The sequence below is a fragment of the Sus scrofa genome, chromosome X (genome assembly GCF_000003025.6).
Source record: "Sus scrofa isolate TJ Tabasco breed Duroc chromosome X, Sscrofa11.1, whole genome shotgun sequence".
Taxonomy (NCBI): Eukaryota; Metazoa; Chordata; class Mammalia; order Artiodactyla; family Suidae; genus Sus; species Sus scrofa.
The window spans coordinates 8,622,481-8,643,284 of record NC_010461.5 but is presented as its reverse complement, the minus strand read 5'-3'; the positions used below and the strand labels follow the sequence as shown (position 1 = coordinate 8,643,284).

At 40.4% G+C, this 20,804-nt stretch overlaps 1 protein-coding gene across 2 annotated transcripts in view; it reads right to left on the bottom strand.

Moving 5' to 3' along the window:
• Positions 1-18,246, bottom strand: part of FRMPD4 (FERM and PDZ domain containing 4) — an 826,395-nt gene extending 808,149 nt beyond the window's left edge. The window contains exons 1-2 of one of the 2 annotated variants that reach the window (XM_021080618.1): positions 17,929-18,246; positions 9,108-9,237 (exon numbers count right to left, since the gene is read on the bottom strand). In XM_021080618.1, coding sequence (XP_020936277.1) covers positions 9,108-9,174 — 67 coding nt within the window. In that variant the 5' untranslated portion in view covers positions 9,175-9,237; positions 17,929-18,246. The remainder of the gene's footprint in view (positions 1-9,107; positions 9,238-17,928) is intronic. The other variant, XM_021080619.1, reaches the window with a different exon arrangement.

The following is a 20,804-nucleotide window of genomic DNA, read 5'->3' as shown; positions in this document are numbered from 1 at the left end:
GTAGGCCGGTGGCCACGGCTCCAATTAGACCCCTAGCCTGGGAACCTCCATATGCTGCGGGAGCGGCCCAAGAAATAGCAAAAAGACAAAAAAAAGAGGACTTCTGACACATTTGAATTTCAAACAAACAATGAATTTTTTAAGTATATCCCACAATATTTGGGATGGGGATACACTAAACAATTATTTGGTATTATGTGAAATTCAGATATAGCAAGTCCTGTATTTGTATTTGCTAAGTCTGGCAACTCCAGTCAGGGCAGATAAAATACATTCCTCAGGAAACTGACCAGTGTAAATTAAATGCATGCTACTAGATGAATCTCAGTAGAATGTGTTCGTGATGGGTCCTAGGTTGGCTTCCCCTGGCAGCAGACCTTAAGGTAAGAATCTGAGTGCAAAGGGTTTGTTTGGGAGGTGACATAAAAGAGGGAAGGGAAGGAATCCAAAACAGCGTGCATTAACCAACAAGTTATTGCTGTGGAGACGTGAGAACTCACTTCAGAGATGTCTGCCCCAAGGGACAGCAGTGCTGCGGTGCCTTTCTTCAGCTCACATTTAGCATTAGCTGAGGATCGCTCCTGGGGATTTTAACTCCCCTGCATTTCCAGCCAAGCATGTCTCAGCAGCCAGATGAGAGCCTCTGGCAGAGAGTGATAGGCACTTGCAGCAGAGCCAGCAGAGATGGTGGGTGCCAAGGAGATATGAACAGGCACTGCCGTGACAGCATCTGCTACAGTGATCACTCTGGATTGTGAGCCCCGTAGAAACGGAGTTAATTTGGGAACCAAATGTAAGCCCAAAAATCAAGGCAAGTAAAAATTGGGAAAGACCTCACAGATAATCTAACTTATCCAAAGTCCAATTCCCTTATTTCACAGGTCAGGACGTTAGAGAGTCTGTAATCTCTCGCAAAGAGAAAGAGTTAACCTTTTGGCAGGTCTAAGATGCTGTTTCTATTGCTGTCAGGTCACCATCGACCAAAGATGGATGATTTGCAAAGTATTTTCACAGTTCATAGACCCCAACCCTACCTCTCTACACCCAAGGGAGAGGAAGCTCTTGGAGTTTGGTCAGGATGGGTGCTGGGCAAGAACCAAAGATCTGGGTATGATGTCGACTCAGAAGGGGCCCCTCGCCGAGAGCTGAGAACCCCGCCTCCTGCTTGGATCTGGGAGACAGAGCAGGGTGTGAATTACGAATCAGTCCTCTTTTGGGCAGAGGTTGCCCTGTTCCAGAGCCGGCCTGCTTTCTGCATCCCATCCTCAGGTCAACAAGGTGCTTGGCTTTCCCCAGATCACACTGAGATCCCGTATAAAGAAAGCTGCCAGCTTGAGCTCACCTATTCACTCTGTCATTCTGGAATGCCTTCAGAGGGATCTCACAGAAACCTCGGGGGTGGACAGAATTGTTGTTGATTCCCTCCCAAATGTGGGGTAAAAATCAAGTGGGATCATGGTGGGAAAATGCTATAGATTTGCAATCTACAAAGGATAACATAAAATAGATATTTTGGCTCTTGGCACAGAACTGCCACATAGTAGATGTTCAATAAATGGTTAATGAGTGAGGGACAGAGTCCCTGAATTGCAACTTACTGCTCACCCTTACTTAAAAATCAATGCATTCTACTTCTTGCTCAATTTGTTAGAAACCCTTGACTGCATGATTTGACAGTGATGTTCATATCCGGTGGCCTGGGATATAGGCTTTGGTTGACAGTATTAAAAGCAGCTAAAGAAAAGGATGGCAAAAAGCATGGGAAGAAATAGTCACTGCAAACTTGATGACCTGAACAAAATTTTTACCGACCCAATGGTCTTTAAAAGGTAGCCAGGAGGACTTTATTTATTTAAGCATTTAAACCAAAACAAGAAAACCAATCAAAACAATGTAATTGATTCTAACTTGGAATTTTGCTCCTGCCATATGTAGCAACTAATAATTTTCTTATCTGGCTCATAAATGACCTCAAAGAAGTTCAACTGAGATCTTAATGTCATATTGAATATTATTTTGTTCACCTCTTAACTCAATAGGTCAGACCTATACTTAAAATATTACAGATTATAAACGAACCCATTGATCACAGTCACTTTACAAAATCTTTCCCTTTACTTTGGTAAAGTTGTTGAGGAAAAGCAGTGACATGGTACTAGGCAGCATAATAAGTGTCCAGGCACTTAAACATCAAACCATAGAAATGAACTCAACCCGTGGTGTTGTATATGTCTCCAAGATATCTGTGGTAATATAATCTTTGTCTATTTAAGGAGAACTTTATTTCTTGAAATCATATGTTTTCTAAGAAGACAGTAAGTGTACCCTTATTGCTTAAGTGTACCATTGCATTTTCTTTATGGGCATAGTATAAATTAAATTCCAGGGAATTCAGACATGAGCTCTGAAAAGGCTCTTGGACACCACTGAGTCCATTCAACTCATTTTACAAATGACACAATCAATGCCCAGAGAAGTTAAGTGATGATCTCTAGCACAGGGGTCAGCAAATCTTTCCTATAAAGGGCCAGATAGTAAATATCTGGGCCATATGGTCTCTGCCACGCCTACTCAGCTCTGTCACTGTGGTGTGAAACACAGTACAATTGGCCTTCCATATCTGCAAGTTCCACATCCATGGATTCGACCAACCACGGATCTAAAATATTCACACACATGATATTCCAGAAAGTTCCAAAAAGCAAAAGACTGAATTTGCTGTGCACTGGCAACTATTCACATAGCATTAAAATTGTATTGGGTATTATACGTAATCCAGAGATGACTTAAAGTGTATGGGAGGATGTGGGTAGGTGATACACACACACTATACCATTTCATAAAAGGGACTTCAGCATCCTCAGATCTTGGTATCCAGAGGGAGCTTGAACCCAACCCCCCAAGGATACAGTGGAATGACTATACTTTGACAAATGAGCAAGACTGCATTCCAATAAAACTCTATTTACCAAATTTGGTGGTACCTTGGAATTGGCCTATGAGCCAGAGTTAGCGAGATCCTGATCTAGATTGCACAGTTGAATAATGTCATAGCCAGGCTAGCTTCCATGACTGGCTCTGTTTATTTATTCATCTAATACCTATTAAGAATCTATTTAGGGAGTTCCCGTCGTGGCGCAGTGGTTAACGAATCCGACTAGGAACCATGAGGTTGCGGGTTCGGCCCCTGCCCTTGCTCAGTGGGTTAACGATCCGGTGTTGCCGTGAGCTGTGGTGTAGGTTGCAGACACGACTCTGATCCCGCGTTGCTGTGGCTCTGGCGTAGGCCGGTGGCTACAGCTCTGATTCAACCCATAGCCTGGGAACCTACATATGCCTCGGGAGCGGCCCAAGAAATAGCACAAAAAAAAAAAAAAAAGAATCTATTTAATGCCAGACATGAGGCAGGATGGTAGAGTACTCTGATATAGTTGAATAACTCCAAGTTAAGACCATAACATTTTTTTTACAGGGATAAAATTTAGCAGTCTCTACTAATTGTGTCTCAAGAAAACGTCTTCAATTGGAGATCAAATTTCTCATCATGGAAACTGTCTATGGGGCACAAAAATTTGATCTCCCCTAGAGCTAAGAACATACTATATCTGCAGTTGCAGGTCTCTGTTCCTCAAATGCTTAGGTGGCGTGATAATTCTATTTCCAGAAACGAGCCATTAGGATTTCCAGGATCAGCATCCCCACTCCACCACCGGATCATGAGCATTTCTTCCAAAGAGTCCTCTCAGCCTTCGGCTCACCCTACAAGCAACTCCTCCTTTCTAATACAGTGTCTCTCCCAAACGATGTCAGGGGGAGGAACGGGTTTCATAGACCAATGAGAAGACTAGATCCAAAGGGACTGGCTCGGGAGGAGCAGAGGGACAGGAGAAATGTTAAGTCTTCTGCTGAATCTTCCCAAAAATACTTACCAGCCCCAACTATATTCTGGGCACATTGGGATGAACTATAGAGACAAAGTTCCATTCTAGAGGGGCTTATAGTAGAGTTGGGGGAGGCGTTAAACAGATAGCGATAAGTTCTGTGAAAATAAGTAAATAAACAAGAATAATGGAAAAAAAGACTAAATGGAGGTTATGGAGAAAGAGAAGGGAGCTAGGTAAAATACAGTGATCATGGATAGAGAGAACAGACTGGTAGTTACCAAGAGGAAGAGGGGTTAGGAGAGAGATGGATTAGGAGTTTGGGATTAGCAGATGCAAACTATTATACAAGGGATGGATAAACAACAAGGTCCTACTGAAGAGCACAGAGAACTATATTCAATATCCTGTGATAAACCATCATGGAAAAGAATATGAAGAAGAATAAATATATGTATAACCGAGTCACTCTGCTCAGTACAGCAGAAATTAATACAGCATGGTAAATCAACTATACTTCAAAAAAATTTGAAAAAATACAGTGATCGGGGAAGACCTCTTTAAGAGGGTATCTTTCAGGATAAGTCTTGCCTGATGACAAGGAGCCAGTCTCATAAGAATCAGGGAAATAAGAACTATGATTTTTATTATCCGGAGTTAATGTCCTAAAGCAGAAACTTGTTTGGTGTGTTCAGTGTGGTTAGGCTAGAGAAGGTACGTAAGCCCAAGAATGGGGTGAGATGAGGTCAAAACAGAAGGCAGGGGTGGCTGCAACCCCTGGCCACCACGCCTACGAGTCAGTGTCTACAAAGTAGGATACACACTCCACAGGGCATGACCCTTACAGGATCCACTGGGGTGAGGGATTAAAATATCAGCGGTTTAATTTAAAAGTATTTTTGTCAAAAATAATAAGGAAGAACTAAACTTTACTAACAGGTCATATAAAGATCACCACTGGTGCTCTCTCTCAGGCAAGATGCCTGAAGGTCGTGAGCCGAGGATGTTACTAGAAATTCCCCTAGGGAAAAGAACCATCAAAGAGTCTGTAGGGCACCTGCAATCTTTTTGTTCTGTTGCAGTTGATATGTGCCTTGAGTGAATTTACAGATTACATTCCCCAGCTGTAACTAAATCGACTCTCATATAACACCTGAGCTCTGTGCAAAGGAACCAAGGATTGAAAGTAATACAAATAATATAAGTACAAAAGAAAAGCAAGAAAATGGTAAAGTTTACATTTCTCCTTCCCCTAATATGAGCTCTTAAATAGCAACAACTCCTGGGTAAAAACAGTGATGACCTAGGGAGCTCCCTGGTGGTCTAGTGGTTGGGATTTGGTGCTTTCATGGCTGCAGCCTGGGTTCCGTCGCTGGTCTGCGAACTGAGATCCCACATCAAGGCCCTGCACACTGCTGCAATCATCATCATCCTTACCAATTTCAATACTTCCAAAAGTGTGTGAATGTGACACTTCATATCATGGTTCAGTATTTAGATATCTCTACATAGACATGTAAATATACACAGATATATGGATATAGGTATATAACTGAAATAAGAGTTTCTCAAAACAATACTTATTAGTAATATACTCGGGCATTTTCTCATTTATTTTATTAAAAATATTAGTTATCATTCACATTATAAGCCACCAAGAGGTTGTGATGTGCAGTTTGAAACATAGTGACACCATCAGATCTGAGGAGAAATCAGCCACACAAAATCGAAATTGAGACTATCTAAAAATGGATTAACATCCATTACTGTTAACCATCAATCTCACCACAAAAGCCTATTTTTCCCCTTAGAAGTTGGCTAATGGCAGCATGAAGTCATCAGAATTTGCAAAATACTTAAAAAACTAAACATCCAGACCACAAAAACAAACCACTACCATATTTTTCAGCAATATTAAAAACCATGAGACAACACTCATACATTACCTTACAAGATTTTACTAAACTGACAAATCTCTTTAAAGATCTCTTAGTAGATGCTTATAATCTATAAACATAGATAGATATACAAAGAGACAGGCATGTATGGACAGTCTTACCACTTTTTTGCTGAGGTGATATGTGAATAAGTTTGGAGACCACCATGATAGCTCACAGAATTTGTCTGTCCTGGATCTTCATTATCTGTCTATGGATTTCCAGGACCCTTGAACTAAGAACTATGCTTTTTCACCTTAATTCTTCTGCTACTGTCTAAACGTCATCTTTGTAGTCCTTTATTACCTGAACTACTACCCTGGAAATTGTCCCCACTTTGTGAAGTCCTTTACCCCAAAGCAAGTAATTGATGGACATAAGATACCATTAGACCAGGCCACATAGTAGTTGTTCCCATGCCAAAGCTTTGTGTGACTTGGCTCATTTTGATTCAACTTACTCTATAATCTGGATATCGTTTTAGAAAAAATCAAATGTGAGAAAGGGCTTGGTATATCCCAATCACTACTCAGTTAACCAATTATACAATCTGCTCTAGTTAAGAGAGAACCTAGACTAGTCACCAAGGAACCTAGACTAGTCATATTAGATATATGAATCAGTCAACGCCTTAGTGTTGAATATGGGACCTCAGTTTCCATATTCATAAAATGCTGAAAAACATACCTCTAATTAATCATCTTACAGGTATCCCCCACTTTCTGAAGGTTTGTTTTGTGCCACTTCACTCTTACTAAAAAACTACATTAGTATCTGTTTTCACTAACAAATAAATCTGAAGAGGATTTTTGCTTTTATGAAAAAAGCCAGTATGGTACTGGAACAAAAAGAGACATATATATCAATGGAACAGTCATATATGGTCAATTAATTTATGACAAAGGAGCCAAGAATATACAATGAGGAAAGGACGGTCTCTTCAATAAATGGTATTGTGAAAACTGGACAGCCACATACAAAAGAATGAAACTTGACCGTTATCTTATACCATAGATAAAAATTAACTCAAAATGAACTAAGACTAGAGAACATAAAACTGGAAATCATAAAACTCCTAGAAAAAAACATAGGCAGTAAGCTCCCTAACATAGGTCTTGGTGATAATTTTTGACACAAAAAAAGCAAAAGCAACACAAGCAAAAATAAACAAGTAGGACTATGTCAAACTAAAAAGCTCTGCACACAAAGGAAAGTATCAACAAAATGAAAAGGCAACCCACTGAATGGAAGAAAATATATGCTCCTGATAAGGAGCTACTATCTAAAATGCATAAAGAGGTCAAACAACTCAATAGCATAAAACTCTCAAACAATCCAACTTTAAAATGGGCAGAAGATCTGAATAGACATTTTTTCCCAAAGAAGACATACAGATGGCCCACAGGTACATGAAAAGATGCTTAACATCATTAATCATCAGACAAATGCAAACCTCGTCCATGAAATAGCACCTCACAACTGTCAGAATGACTTCATCAAAAATACAAGAAATAACAAGCGCTGGTGAGGATGTGGACAAAGGGAGCCCTTGTGCACTGCTGGTGGGAATGTAAACTGCTTGGTGGTATAGTCTCTAAGGGAAACAGTATGGAGGGTCCTTATAAAATTAAAAATAGAACTACCATATGATCCAGCAATTCCACTTCTAGTATTTAACCAAAGAAAATGAAAACACTAACTCAAAAACATGCCTACACCTCCATGTTTACTGCAGCATAATTTACAATAGCCAAGATACAGAAACAGCCTAAATGTCCACGGATGAGTGAATGGATAAAGAAATTGAAATATATATGAGATTACCAATACCTGGAATGTAATAGAAATGATACAGTAGAACTTATAAAACAGAAACAGACTCAAAGATTTGAAGCCAAACTGATGTTTACCAAAAGGGAAACACGGGGAGGGATAAATTGGGAGGATGGGATTAACATACATACACTACTGTATATAAAAGAGCTAACTAACAAGGACCTACTGTATAGCACAGGGAATCTACTCAATACTGTGTAATAAACTACATGGGAAAAGAATATGAAAAGGAATAGATATATGTATAGTATAAGTGATTTACTTTGCTGTACGCCTAAAATCAACACAACTTTGTAAGTCAACTATATTCCAGTAACATTTTTTTAAAAAAGAAACTGAAGTGTATATCCACAATGGAATATCATTCAGCCATAAATAAGAATGAAATCTTGCCATTTGTAACAACAGGGATGGACCTTGAGGGCAGTAAGTTGAAAAAAAAAAAGGCAAGAGAACAATAATAAATAAATAAATAAGCATGCGTATCTATGGATATATACATGCATGAATTTAAATAAATACATATGTATATATGTTCGTAGATATAGGGGATTGAATATTATATGAGTACACTATATATTATATAAAACATATAGTACACACATACACATACATTGAAAATTCTGGAGTCCTGGGTCCTAGCAGTGAGTGGGATCCCCAGCCAGCTGGGAGAGTTCAGTCTGTGGAACTCTGGTAGAAGGAAAGGCAGCAATGAGGTAGAGGAGGAGCAGCAAGTTCAGGGGCTGGGTGGGTGGAAGACCAGATAAGTGTGGCAGCCCACAAAGCCCAGAAGAGGCCAGGAAGGTGCAGCAGATGAGAGGAGAGCATGGCTGAGACAGAGAGTTCCCCTCTACTCTCTACCAAAGGCTCATGGAGGGGTAAGCCCAGGAGACCTGTGTCGAGACCGCCAGACGGGCTCACTGGCCTCCTGTCATTGGGGATGTAGCCCCATATCCCCCCAGCACATGGATCTGTACACTCTGTGTTTCATCCTTCAGAATATTGCAGCAAATGGCTCTCCTAAGGCCACGTACCATGGGAATGGGAGTGTCATATCTTGCCAAGCTGGTTTAATACAGTGTCCAGGCCAGGCAGCCTTCAGATGGCCAGGCATTCACTGTGGGTGGTGAGGAAGAGGCAAGGACTGGGAAAAAACTCCCAGAACAGTTCGAATAAAGGAAGCATTGGCCATTTATTGCTGGCAAAATCCTACCCAGCCTGCCAGCATGGCCCACCTCCTCCATATCCTCACCATTCTTCTTAGTTGTTGAGAGAGAAAAAAAAACCAAATCACAACGTTTTTCACATTCATGAATAAGAAAACAATACCATTCCAATTAGGTTGGCAAGAAAACTAAAACAATCTTTGCATCAGATCAGCCCTGCTGTCTTGGCCACTTTCCTGTTTCCACAGCCACCAGGTCAACTTTGAAAATGATTCATAAACACTCACCTGTATTTTCCAAAGATGAAGATGCAATGAAAGGGCAGGGTTTGGAATCTTGCATTTTATTTTCCATTCTCTGGGTAAAAGTAGGTTATTAAGTTGCTTATTTTTTTCTCTTGGTCTCGTTTCCATCCACCTATAAGAGAAATGATCTTGTTTTTTACTATCTTTGCACAAAAATGCGTTATACATTTTTAAAGAACAGTGTGATTCACTCAGTTCTACTCATTGGCAAGAATTCTCCTTCTGGGAAAGTCACAGATGGATGTTCTTTAGACTTTTCTACTTCTACCACCCTCAGTTTAAATAATGATTAACTTTAGGAGACTACCGGGAACAATGACTTATAAGACTTCTTTCACATTTTCTTCTGAACAAGTACAAACATTTACTAGAGAAAAACCCATTTTACTATAAGCAAAAGTCAATATTGCCAACAACATCAAAGGGCAGGAAGGTCAATGGAAAGTGTCCATTAAACTCCTTCCAATTTTGGAATGCATCTTTGTTCTCAGGTAGTTAGCAGAGGAGAGGAAGTCTTCATGAATAAATGAGGCACCGATTTTCTAGAATATTCCCAGAGCAACAATGATAGGATAGGTGTATGTAGAAAGACAAGAGGCCCGACTGCTTTTGTACTTGCTAAATAATCCCTCTGTCACCCAGGAGGAAGCACATCCTGAAGGTTGTTGAAAGCTTCTCTTCTCCAATAGTGCAGGCAAACCATACCCACTGCCCATTTGCCTCTTCCCTTCTACTTATCCTGTTCAAAGTGTTGGCTCACTCTCCCGAGCTCTGGATCCCCCGGGTGGCTTCCTCTGTCCTCGCCTTCTGGTGTGTCTCACCACCCATTTGATACCGTTAACGCAATGCTCTGCGAGTGCCCTCCATCCGCACCCAGGCTCCTCCTGCTCCCTCACTCCCTCACGCTTGTCAACTCTCCAAGCAGTCTGAGTTTCTCTATTGCACGTATTCCCAGGATACATGATTTTCACAGATGCATATAATGCGTGCGACTTGCCAAGGCTGCAGCCTATGTGGGAATCCAGTTTTCCTTTCCCCCGTTGCTGCCTGCCAGACTATTGTCTCCTCCCGTTAGCACCTGCAGCAAAGTCACAGCCTAAAGTTGTGACAGCACCGTGATATCCAAGGCAACCAGAGGCAAGGTCCTAAACATAGAATTATTTCAATGCAAGACAAGGCACAACACAAAATAGAGGAACACGCAAACAAAGCACGTGCTTTAACGTAGGTCTTTATTAATATTAAATTGAGTCAAAGTAATTTCTGGGTGTCATAAGAGTTCTTTCACAAATTATACCAAGAAAGAGTACTGTAAATTAAGAAATTGTATGGCCATGTCAGAGTTCCTAATAAAATGTATTAAAAGCATACTGAGGGAAAAAGTTAAAGGAGAATAGAATTTCTAAGTTGTCTCTGTCAAATACATAAGACATCAGTTCTGAGTCAGAAGCACTGAACTAGAGGCAGAAATTATTATTATTCATTATTTTGAGTTTACACGAATTAACTAGAGTTGAAATAATGTTTTCTTCTGTCATACATAATATATATGCCTTTAGTCATAGTTTATGACTGAACTATGAAATAATCTGTATCATCACTCCTGTAACAAGTCAAAAACGGTAAGTGACTCCCCACTCCCAACACCCAGGGTAGCCTAGGGGGTGCTACAGATTTCCATAACCTTCCTCGGTTCCACCAAAGTCTCCTCAAACACCCATGAAATTGAAACAAAAACAGTGTGCTCGCCATATAAACACCTCTCAGAGACAATCTTCCTAACCACACACCTCCAATCAGGGTGCAGCCCTTAAACACCTCAAGTTAATTCTGGTCCTTTCTCTAAGATGTAGACGTCAAGGTAAGAGTAAATGTAAAAGGATTTTATCAGTGAAAACACTTGTGGCAAGAAAGAAATATGGATGGATGGAGCCAGGCAAGGCTGAGAGAGTCGATGCACCCACCTTCACATAGGTGGAAGCATCCCAGACTCCCTTAAGGTCTACGGAAGGTTCAGTAAAGCCATCTGGGAGTTCTTGAGCCAAGGGCAACCTACAAAGGTGTCTGCGTCTCCTGGAACAGCATGCCTTAGTATGCCCACCCTGCTCAGACACCGTTAGGGGGCAGCCCATGGGAAGCAAGATCCACACTGTAGGAGCTGGGGCCCTGGGACAGCGACTCCTCAGTGTAGGAAGGTCTGCGAGGCGTATTCTCAGGGCTAACCCACCACTTCCACATAGAAACTCAAAAGCTTGTACCTATACAATAAATCTTTAGTCTCATATCCAAAATTTCCTTGATTGCCACATAACCCGTATACAAACTTAATTTCCAGCATGTACTTTTTTAAAAAATTGAAGTATAGCTGATTTAAAATGTCATGTTAGTTTCTAGTGTACAGCAAAGTGATTCGGTTCATATATATACATATAATTTTTATTATGGTTTATTACAGGATATTGAATATAGTTCCCTGTGCTATACAACAGGACCTTGTTGTTTATCTATTTTATAAATAGTAGTTTGTATCTGCTAATCCCAAACTCCTAATTTATCCTTCTCCCACCCCTTTTCCCCTTTGGTAACCATAAGTTTGTTTTCTATGCATATGAGTCTGTTTTGTAAATGAGTTCATTTGTGTCATATTTTATATTCCACATATAAGTGATATCATATGGTATCTGTCTCTCTCTTTCTGACTTACTTCATTTAGTGTGATAATCTATAATTGCATCCAGGTTGCTGCAAATGTCATTATTTGATTCTTTTTTATGGGTATGTAGTATTCCTTTGTGTCCATATACTACATCTTCTTTATCCATTCACCTGTTGATGGACATTTAGGTTGCTTCCATATCTTGGCTACTGTAAATAGTGCTGCATTGAACATTTGGGTGCGTGTATCTTTTTGAGCCAGAATTTTCATCATTTCTGCATATGTGCCCAGCAGTGGGATTGCTGGATCATAGAATAACTCCATCCTTAAGTTTTCTAAGAAACCGCTATACTATTTCCGTAGGAGTTGTACCAATTTATATTCCCACCCACATTGGAGGGAGTTCCCTTCTCTCCACATTCTCTCCAGCATTTGGTATTTGTAGACTTTTTCATTGATGACCATTCAGACCAGTGTGAGGTGGTACCTCACTGAGTTTCGATTTGCATTTCTCTAATAATTAGCAATGTTGAGCATCTTTTCATGGACTTATTGGCTATCTGTACGTCTCTTTTGGAGAAATGTCTATTTAGCTCTTCTGCCCCAGCACTTGCTTTTTTGACACTTGATAGGAGTCTAAGTGCCACCATCCTCTGCATATGAGTCCCATAGGTGACCAAAATGCCAGTACCTCCCTCTAACATGTCATCCACCTACAACCCTCTGTTCAAGATCCTACCTGCTCTGTATGCCATTTGAACACTAAAGCTGTAGTCAAAATTCCTGCTCTCACTCCACCTGCTCAATACCCACCCTAGGAGACAAATTCTCTCCTGCCTAGGAACCTTCACAAAACTTCACCTACTCAGACATGGACATTTAGAGTATTAAGCACGACCCACTGTTTTACTTGAAAGTTTTATCTCCAGAGCACATCCCTGGAGACACTGCACATATTTCAAATTTGTATTCCTGTACTGTGATACAAATAGCAAATTAAATCAATGAATGAATTAATTAATGAAAGACCAATTCTGGCGTGGTGCATATGTATCAACCCAGGGCCAAAAATAAAGCTCAAATACCATCTTTATTCCTTATTTTCTTATTTTTACATTTGTGTAAAAATAAGATTTTTTTTTACATTATAAGAGAAATACAAACTATTAAGCCCAAAGTAATATTGATTCTAACATTTGAGGCAAAAAAACTTCACAGACCTGAGAAAGGACTGCTGTAGTCATAGAGAAAGACACTCAGTAGAATTCCCTGACACAGGAGGTTGACCCAGTAAATGACTGCTTTGTGAGAGATTTAAATATAGGATCCTGTTGAATTAATTAAACAAGGCCAGGAGACAGAGGTGGCTCTAATGCCGCAGAGGCCAATGTAAGCAAACTGAAATCTAAGCCTGTAAATGCCTCCAGGTTCCAAAATCAAAATGCTAAGAAGGACACATGACAAACAGCCAACTATGCTTGAAGCCACAGCCCAGCAATTATTTCCTTACTTGGATCCCACCTTCTCTTTATAAAAGTCTCTCTCTGAGCTCCTGTCCATGGAATATTCCTAACCCTGCCTGATTCAAACTGATTTGTGCTCAAAGGAACCCTATGAACGTTGAATATGCCTCAGTTTCTCTTTGAACAGTTCGGGTGTCAGAGCAGGGAGCCAAAGGAGCCCCCTGCCAGCCCCCAGGCGTCGGTACCTGAGGAGCCCCTGGACCCGCTGCTTGCTCGCTGCCGCTGCAGGTGACGGGCGACTCCCTCGCGGAGCCTGGGGTCCGGCTCCGGCTTCGGCGGGACGCGCTGTCGGACTCGTGAGCATTTCTGTTTCTGGGCCGGGCCTAGACACCGGCCCGAATCGGACGTGTTCCCACTTAGAAACAGACCCGAATCTGGGTCCCACTTGCTGACTGGACGAGGACCGGGACACACCGGGTCCCACTGAGGAAACCGAGGCAGGTCCGCTGAGGAACTGGGTCCGACTTAGAGACCGAACCGGGTCCAGGGAAGAACTGGGTCCGAGTGAGAACGTGGACCTGGCCCCGGGACAAACGGGTTCCGACTTAGAACCTGAAGTGGGTCTGGGACGGACTGGGTCTAGCTTAGACCCTGGACCGGGGCCGGGACCGGACGGGGTTTGCCTTCGAAACCAGAGCGGGTCCAGTGTGAGGCCTCGGGTGAGTGGAATTGTGTTTTAAGGTTATCCTTAGCAAAGATCGTCTTGAATTACAGTGGCCGAGAACTTGGAACCCTCTTAGCTAACCTTATCCAGTTACCAGGTGCCCCAGAGGAAAAGGGGTCTCAGCCAGGCACTCACCACTAAGGGAAGAGAGAAAGTTATTTTTCCTCCCCTACAGCTGCCAGTGAACCGGGCGAGACCCACTGGGACACCGCGCTCGCTCTGAATTCTGCAGACAGCATCCTGGGAAAACTGGCAGACACCTGGCAAAGGGTGGGATTCCTTCCAAGGTCAGCTCTCCCAGATCTGTGGAGCCTGGGTGAGGGAGGAAGGTCAATTTTCTCATTGTTCTTTCCTTTCCAAATCCACAATGGCAGGAAAACACATTGGTGATGGGTCCTTTCCCTCCCAGGGAGAGCTACTGCCTTCTTGTTTATCTCAATTTGTGTCCCGAGAACTTGGCTTGGCAACTAACAGGTTGCAGACCTCAAACATACAGCTAGACAGAAATACCAACTGTTGCCAACTGTCAAGGGAACTATCTAAATCTTTCTTTCTTTTGGTTATTGTAGGGAATGGCTCTGGATCCTGGAGGGTGGTGTTTTGGGCACCCTCTCTGAGACCTCCTCCTGCATCCATGTGGTTTTCAATACTGCCAGGAATGTTCACTGCTTGACCCAGCTGAAACTGGACAAGATCCTCAAAAGGATTTTTTTTTTAAAGTAGCTGTATGGTTAGCAGCTGGCCAAATTGAAAGCTGATATTCAGCGCCTGACAGGCACTTTTTAAAGGCCTTCTGCACTAAGCACTATGCGCCGAAAGGGAAAGAAAAATATTCTGAAGCCATGGTGGAAGGGTTTACTAAAGTGTTCTGAAGACACAGAGTTCAAAATCCAGAACATAGGAATCTCTTGATTCCCATCTTAGTAGAAGATTTTCCCCCTAATGTAAAGATGCAAATCGAGGAAAAAGTAGTTGGATGGCTGGGTCAAAGTCTAGATGCCATGCGGATTGCAACACAACTGTACTTGTCTTAGAGATTGTGTTTTTACAAGAACGGAAATGCAGCTCTAGAAACAATTCAAAGCCTGCCTGGCCTTTTTAACCAATCCCCAGTCTCTCCTACTCACATCAAAAGGCTTGCAGATGCTTTAAAAAAAAAAAAAAAAAAAAAAATAGGTGGATTTGGAAAGTAAAAACCCTTCTTGGAGAAATGTGAGATATAAATGTTCTACCTGGTCTCTAGGAACCCAGAACCAAGTCATGGTATGCAAATTTGAGGCAGATAATTCTTATCAGGAGGAGGGGGAGGGGAGGAGAGGGAGGAGAGAGAGAGGAGGAGGAGGAGGGGAAGGATAAACCGCTCTTTGGAACTGAGGTGAATGAAAAATCTTAAAGGTTTTCCCCACAAATATCAATACAAGCTTTAGCCATCTGAGCAGGTAACCTTAACTTATTCTATCTGCCAGAAATACAATTTGTATCCAACCATGCTTCTATAAACTAGTAGGCTTTGCATCACTGTATCTATCTCATGGCTAAAAATTTGAAAGAAAAGCTCTAAGATCTCTGCATCTGTCTGTCTTTTTATGTATGTATGTGACAGATGTGGGATATTTTTCTACCTCTGGATGGCACAGCTAAAATTAATTTGTAAGGAGCTCTATTTAATAGGCTTAAAAACAAAACAAATTATATACATCAAGTATATGCTCAGAAATATAAAAACCAGCACTAGTGTTTTTCAAGTTCATGTGATCTAGGACAATCTGTGATAAATTAAAGCTCATTTAAGTTTGTTGGTTTCATTAAAACAGGCATGTCTTTAGCGTTATTACCATTAACTAGAATACTTTTATCCTCCCTAGGTTAACCAAAGTCAAATAAGGTCATATAATCTCTGTTACATAATTTGTCAGCAGGAAAGGTAACTTAAGATGACAGCTGGCTATTCAATGTCTCATGAAATTTTCATGAGTAATCTAAACATAATTGTTAAGAACAAGCCAATTAAAGAAGTATTAGTAAGATAAAAGTTTGTAAATGTACTTTTCAGCAATAATCTTGCTTTATGGCATGTCTTCTTAAAAACAGTTTCCATAGTTACTGTGGAGGTATGGAGGTTCCTTTAAAAACTAAAAACAGAGTTATCACGTGGTCAGCAATCCCACTCCTGGGCATCTAGACAAAGAAAACTCTTAATTCAAAAAGATACATGTTACCTTTTAAAATTGCACTCACAAAATCAAATACCTCAAAAAGATACATGCACCCCCAAGGTTCAAAGCAGCACTACTTACAATAGCCAAGAGGTGGAAACAACCGAAATGTCCATTGACAGATGAATGGATAAAGAGAAATGTCCATTGACAGATGAATGGATAAAGATGTGGTACATATCTACAATGAAATACTACCCAGCCATATAAAAGAACAAAATAATGCCATTTGCAACAACATGGATGCAACTAGAGATAATCATACAAAGTGAAGTAAGTCAGACAAAAACAAGTATCATATGATATCATTTATATGTGGAATATAAAAAATGATATAAATGAACTTATTTACAAAATAGAAACAGACTCATATATAGAAAACAAACTTAAGGTTACCAAAGGGGAAAGGGGTGGGGAAGGAATAAATTAGGAGTTTGGGATTAACAGGCACACACGACTATACATAAAATAGATAAACAACAAGGTCTGACTGGCACAGGGAACTATATTCAGTATCTTGTAATAACGAAAAATGGAAAAGAATCCAAAAAAGAATATATAGCATATATATGTATATACATATATAATATCTATATACATATCTATAATATCTATATACATATCTATATCTCTATATAAAACTGAGTCACTTGCTATACTCCAGAAACTAACACAACATTGTAAACCAACTATACTTGAATGGAAAGGAAAAGAGGAAAAAATAGTTTCCAAAATCTTTTTGGCAACTGAAAATTTTAAAGTTATACTGAGATTAGTTAAATGATGGCTATTCAATGAATATCTAGATCATTTCCAAGTAAGTTAAAATAGTGAAACGTTAATTACTGAGTATAGGTTTATCCACTTTGGGCTTTCTTTTACAGAGGAACTAAAGCTATTGGATTCTTTCAGTAAACATGTTTGTGCCACAATGAAAAATTACTAAGAGGAAGAATATACTTCTGGAAATTGTGAAACATATTTATAAATTTGCCAATCCACAGAAGGCTAGTGTAACAGTCCACGCTGCTTACTTCTTAGTTTTCACTAGGAATAAAGGATTCCAAGGATTAAGAATTCTAATAAACATATGTGATGTAGTTAAAACTACTTGGAACTAATGGAGGTGAGAGGAAACAACTGTGACCCTGTAAACTGAACCGGGTCCCAAATTCTTCTGGTTTCCTCAAACATCTGGCTACGACTCTCCAAACTCGTGCTTCCAGTTTTCCCCCACCCTTCTGATGAGGCATCCCTGAAAACAACGGCTGCCCTTGAACCTCCTCGGAAGGGGTGATACCACGTCCTTCTCACTACCCAGATGGCAGCCAGATTTTAGGGGACTGAACCTAGGTACGCATTCCCCATTTACAGAGGGCTTCCCCAGACCCCTGGAACTACCCACACACCAGCTGGAGATGTGACATTCAAAGTGACTAGGGAGGGTCCTCCCCGGAAGAGATGGCATCTTGAGGGGGACAGCTCAAGATCTTCATCTCCGGGATGAGATCGCCTCTTCACCTCGGGATTCCTTGTGCCTTCCCGCTACTGGCTTTTTCTCTCTGTCACTGCGTGGGGAGGCAATGCTCCTTAACGCTGACAGTGATCGCTGCTAATGTCATAGCTACACAGCGGAAGTCCCTGGACTTTCTTGCTAAGGAGGCTGAGACAACAGAATTGCTTTTGATTACTTGTTGGCTGAACAAGGAGGACTCTGTGCCATAGCTAATACCCCCTGCAGTACCTGGATCAACACCTCTCATACCGTAGCAAATAGAGGAAATCAACAAACGAGCCGCTTGGCTAAAACAGGTTGATGGCCCTTCAGGTGCATTCTTTGATTTATCTGACACTAACTGGTTTGATCCACGGGGCCCCGGTGAAGGAGTGTACTTTACTCTCTTGGTACCATCCTCCTAAGAGTCATCACGGTCGACCCCCTGGTGTGCTACGTTCTCTCAAGGTCTCAAATGCATGTTCACGGCCATCAGCAGTGCATCAGATGGTCTCACTGAGCTTAGAGAAACAGAAACAAGATAAAACACGAGGTGAGTAGCAAAAATAATTCTTATGCAGATCAGACATCATAACCTACAAGTTTCACAATGAGACAAGAACAACTTAACTCTATTGGCAACTGAAAGTGGCACTAATACTAATTTTTTGGTCAGTATCTCACCTATGAGAAGATGATCAAAAAGGGGGAATTGTTGAATTAATTAAACAAAGAGGCCATTAGACTGAGGTGACTCTAATGCCTTGGCAACCGAGGTAAGCAAACCAAAATCTAAGCCTAAGGCTCTTAAGTTCCTCAAGGGTATGAAATTAAAATGCTAAGGAGAACCAATCACAAACAGCCAACTAGGCTCTAAGCAACAGCCAATAAATACTTTCTTTTCTCTGCGTCCCCTTTTCACTCTATAAAAGAGCTCCTGTTGGCGGAGTACTCCTAATCATTTCCAGGTTGGCACTGCCCTATTCCAGTTGATTTTTGCTCAAATAAACTCTTTAAAAATTTTAATATGCCTCAGTTTATCTTTTAACAATCCTAATAATATCTCTTCACCTATTTGTCTCTTTTTTCTCAGGAGTGCTGTAAAGTCAAAACTTTGCATATAACTTTACAGTCGGCCCTCCATGTCCACAGTTCCTTGTCTGTAGAATCAACCAAGTGCAGATCATGCAGCACTGTAGTATGCATTTACTGGGGAAAATCCAGTATAAGAAAGACCCACATAATTCAAACCCCTATTATTCAAGGGTCAACTGTATATCCACAATTAATACCAAGAAATAAAATCATTAAACGTCTTTAAGTTGTTTGAGAGTCCCATGGCAGAGATTTAACTGTGACTAGAGAATCTTGTAAATTTTTCAATTAAAAAAAAAAACCAGCAGTGAAAGATTAATCTGTTTTCATGCCCAAGAATAACCAGGAATTTGAGCTTTACAGAAAGCCCTTAAAGCTTATCCCAGCTCACCTGCAGCAATGAAGAAAACATCTATTCCTAAGTTTCTTGAGGAAAAACCCAACTGACATCTAAAACTTTTATCTCTTTGGTGAGTTCATTTATCATCAGGTTTCAAGAACCTCATAAGATGCTTCCAAGACAGAAACATTTCTCCAAGACAATTCATCTCTTTTAAATATCATTAAAGTGTGACTGGCACAGAATCTTAAGGAGCTGACATCCAGAGGGAGAAGAACATATTACTAATGGCTACTCAGGTGCCAACTTACTCTAAGTTGCCAACTCTCTTTCCCAGGAAAACCAAGTATATCTAAGCAAAAGGAATTTTGATGATAATCAGGAGACATTCTCTGGCATCAAAAAAAGCTGCCTGGCAAGAGATGACTCAGGATTGCAAATGTCACCTGAGTCATAGAATGGCTTCAACTATGCAGTCCAGATACACCCTAAACAAAGGTGAACATCAGGCCAAGATCCCATAGAAAATTATCCACCAAGAAGTTCTTCTCCTTACAACCAGACTGCAAAAGATAAGTAACCCAAGAAATGGTAACCATGTGTGATCATTTGCTTAGAACAGACAGTCAAGAAACATGGCAGAAAACAATAAAGAGAAAGAGAAAACAATAAATTGAGAGATTATTCTTTTGAAAACACATGCCTAGTGTTGTAGGCATGTATGTGTTCTTAATTTTACTTTGTCCTGAGGAGAATCCCTGTTGCATTTAATTGCCAATTTCACTTATTTAAGTCAATAATAATTCTTGGAGAGACAAAAGACCTGTACTCTGAAAACCTTAAGATGTGGCTGAAAGAAATCAAAGATGACACAAACAGATGGAAAGATACACCATGATCTTGGATTGGAAGAATCAATATTGTCAAAATGACTACATTACCCAAGGCAATCTACAGATGCAATGAAATCCCTATCAAATTACTGATGGCATTTTTCACAGAACAAGAACAAAAAATGTTTCAATTTGTATGGAAACACAAAAGACCTCAAATAGCCAATCCTCAGAAAAGAAAAAAAGAGGAATCAGACACCCTGACTTCAGACTATACAATAAAAGCTATGGTCATCAAAATAGTATGGTACTGGTACAAAATTGGAAATATAGATCAATAGAACAGGATATAAAGCCCAAAAATAAATCCATGCACCTACAGTCAACTAATATATGACAAAGGAGGCAAGAATATACGATGGAGAAAAGACACTCCATTCAATAAGTGGTGCTGAGAAAACTGGACAGCTACATGTAAAAGAATGAAATTAGAATAATCTTCTAACGCATGCACAAAAATAAACTCAAAATGGAGTAAAGAACTAAATATAAGACCTAATTCTATAAAACCTTTAAAGGAAAACATACACAGAACACTCTCTGGCATAAACCACAGCAATATCTTTTCGGATACACCTCCTAGAATAATGAAAATAAAAACAAAAATAAATCAATGGGACCTAATTAAACTCAAACGCTTTTGCACAGCAAAGGAAACCATGAACAAAGCAAAAAGACAATCCAAAGAATGGGAGAAAAATCTTTGCAAATGAAGCGACTCACGAGGAATTAATCTCCAAAATATACATACAGCACATATAAATGCCGGAGAGGGTGCAGAGAAAAGGGAACCCTCC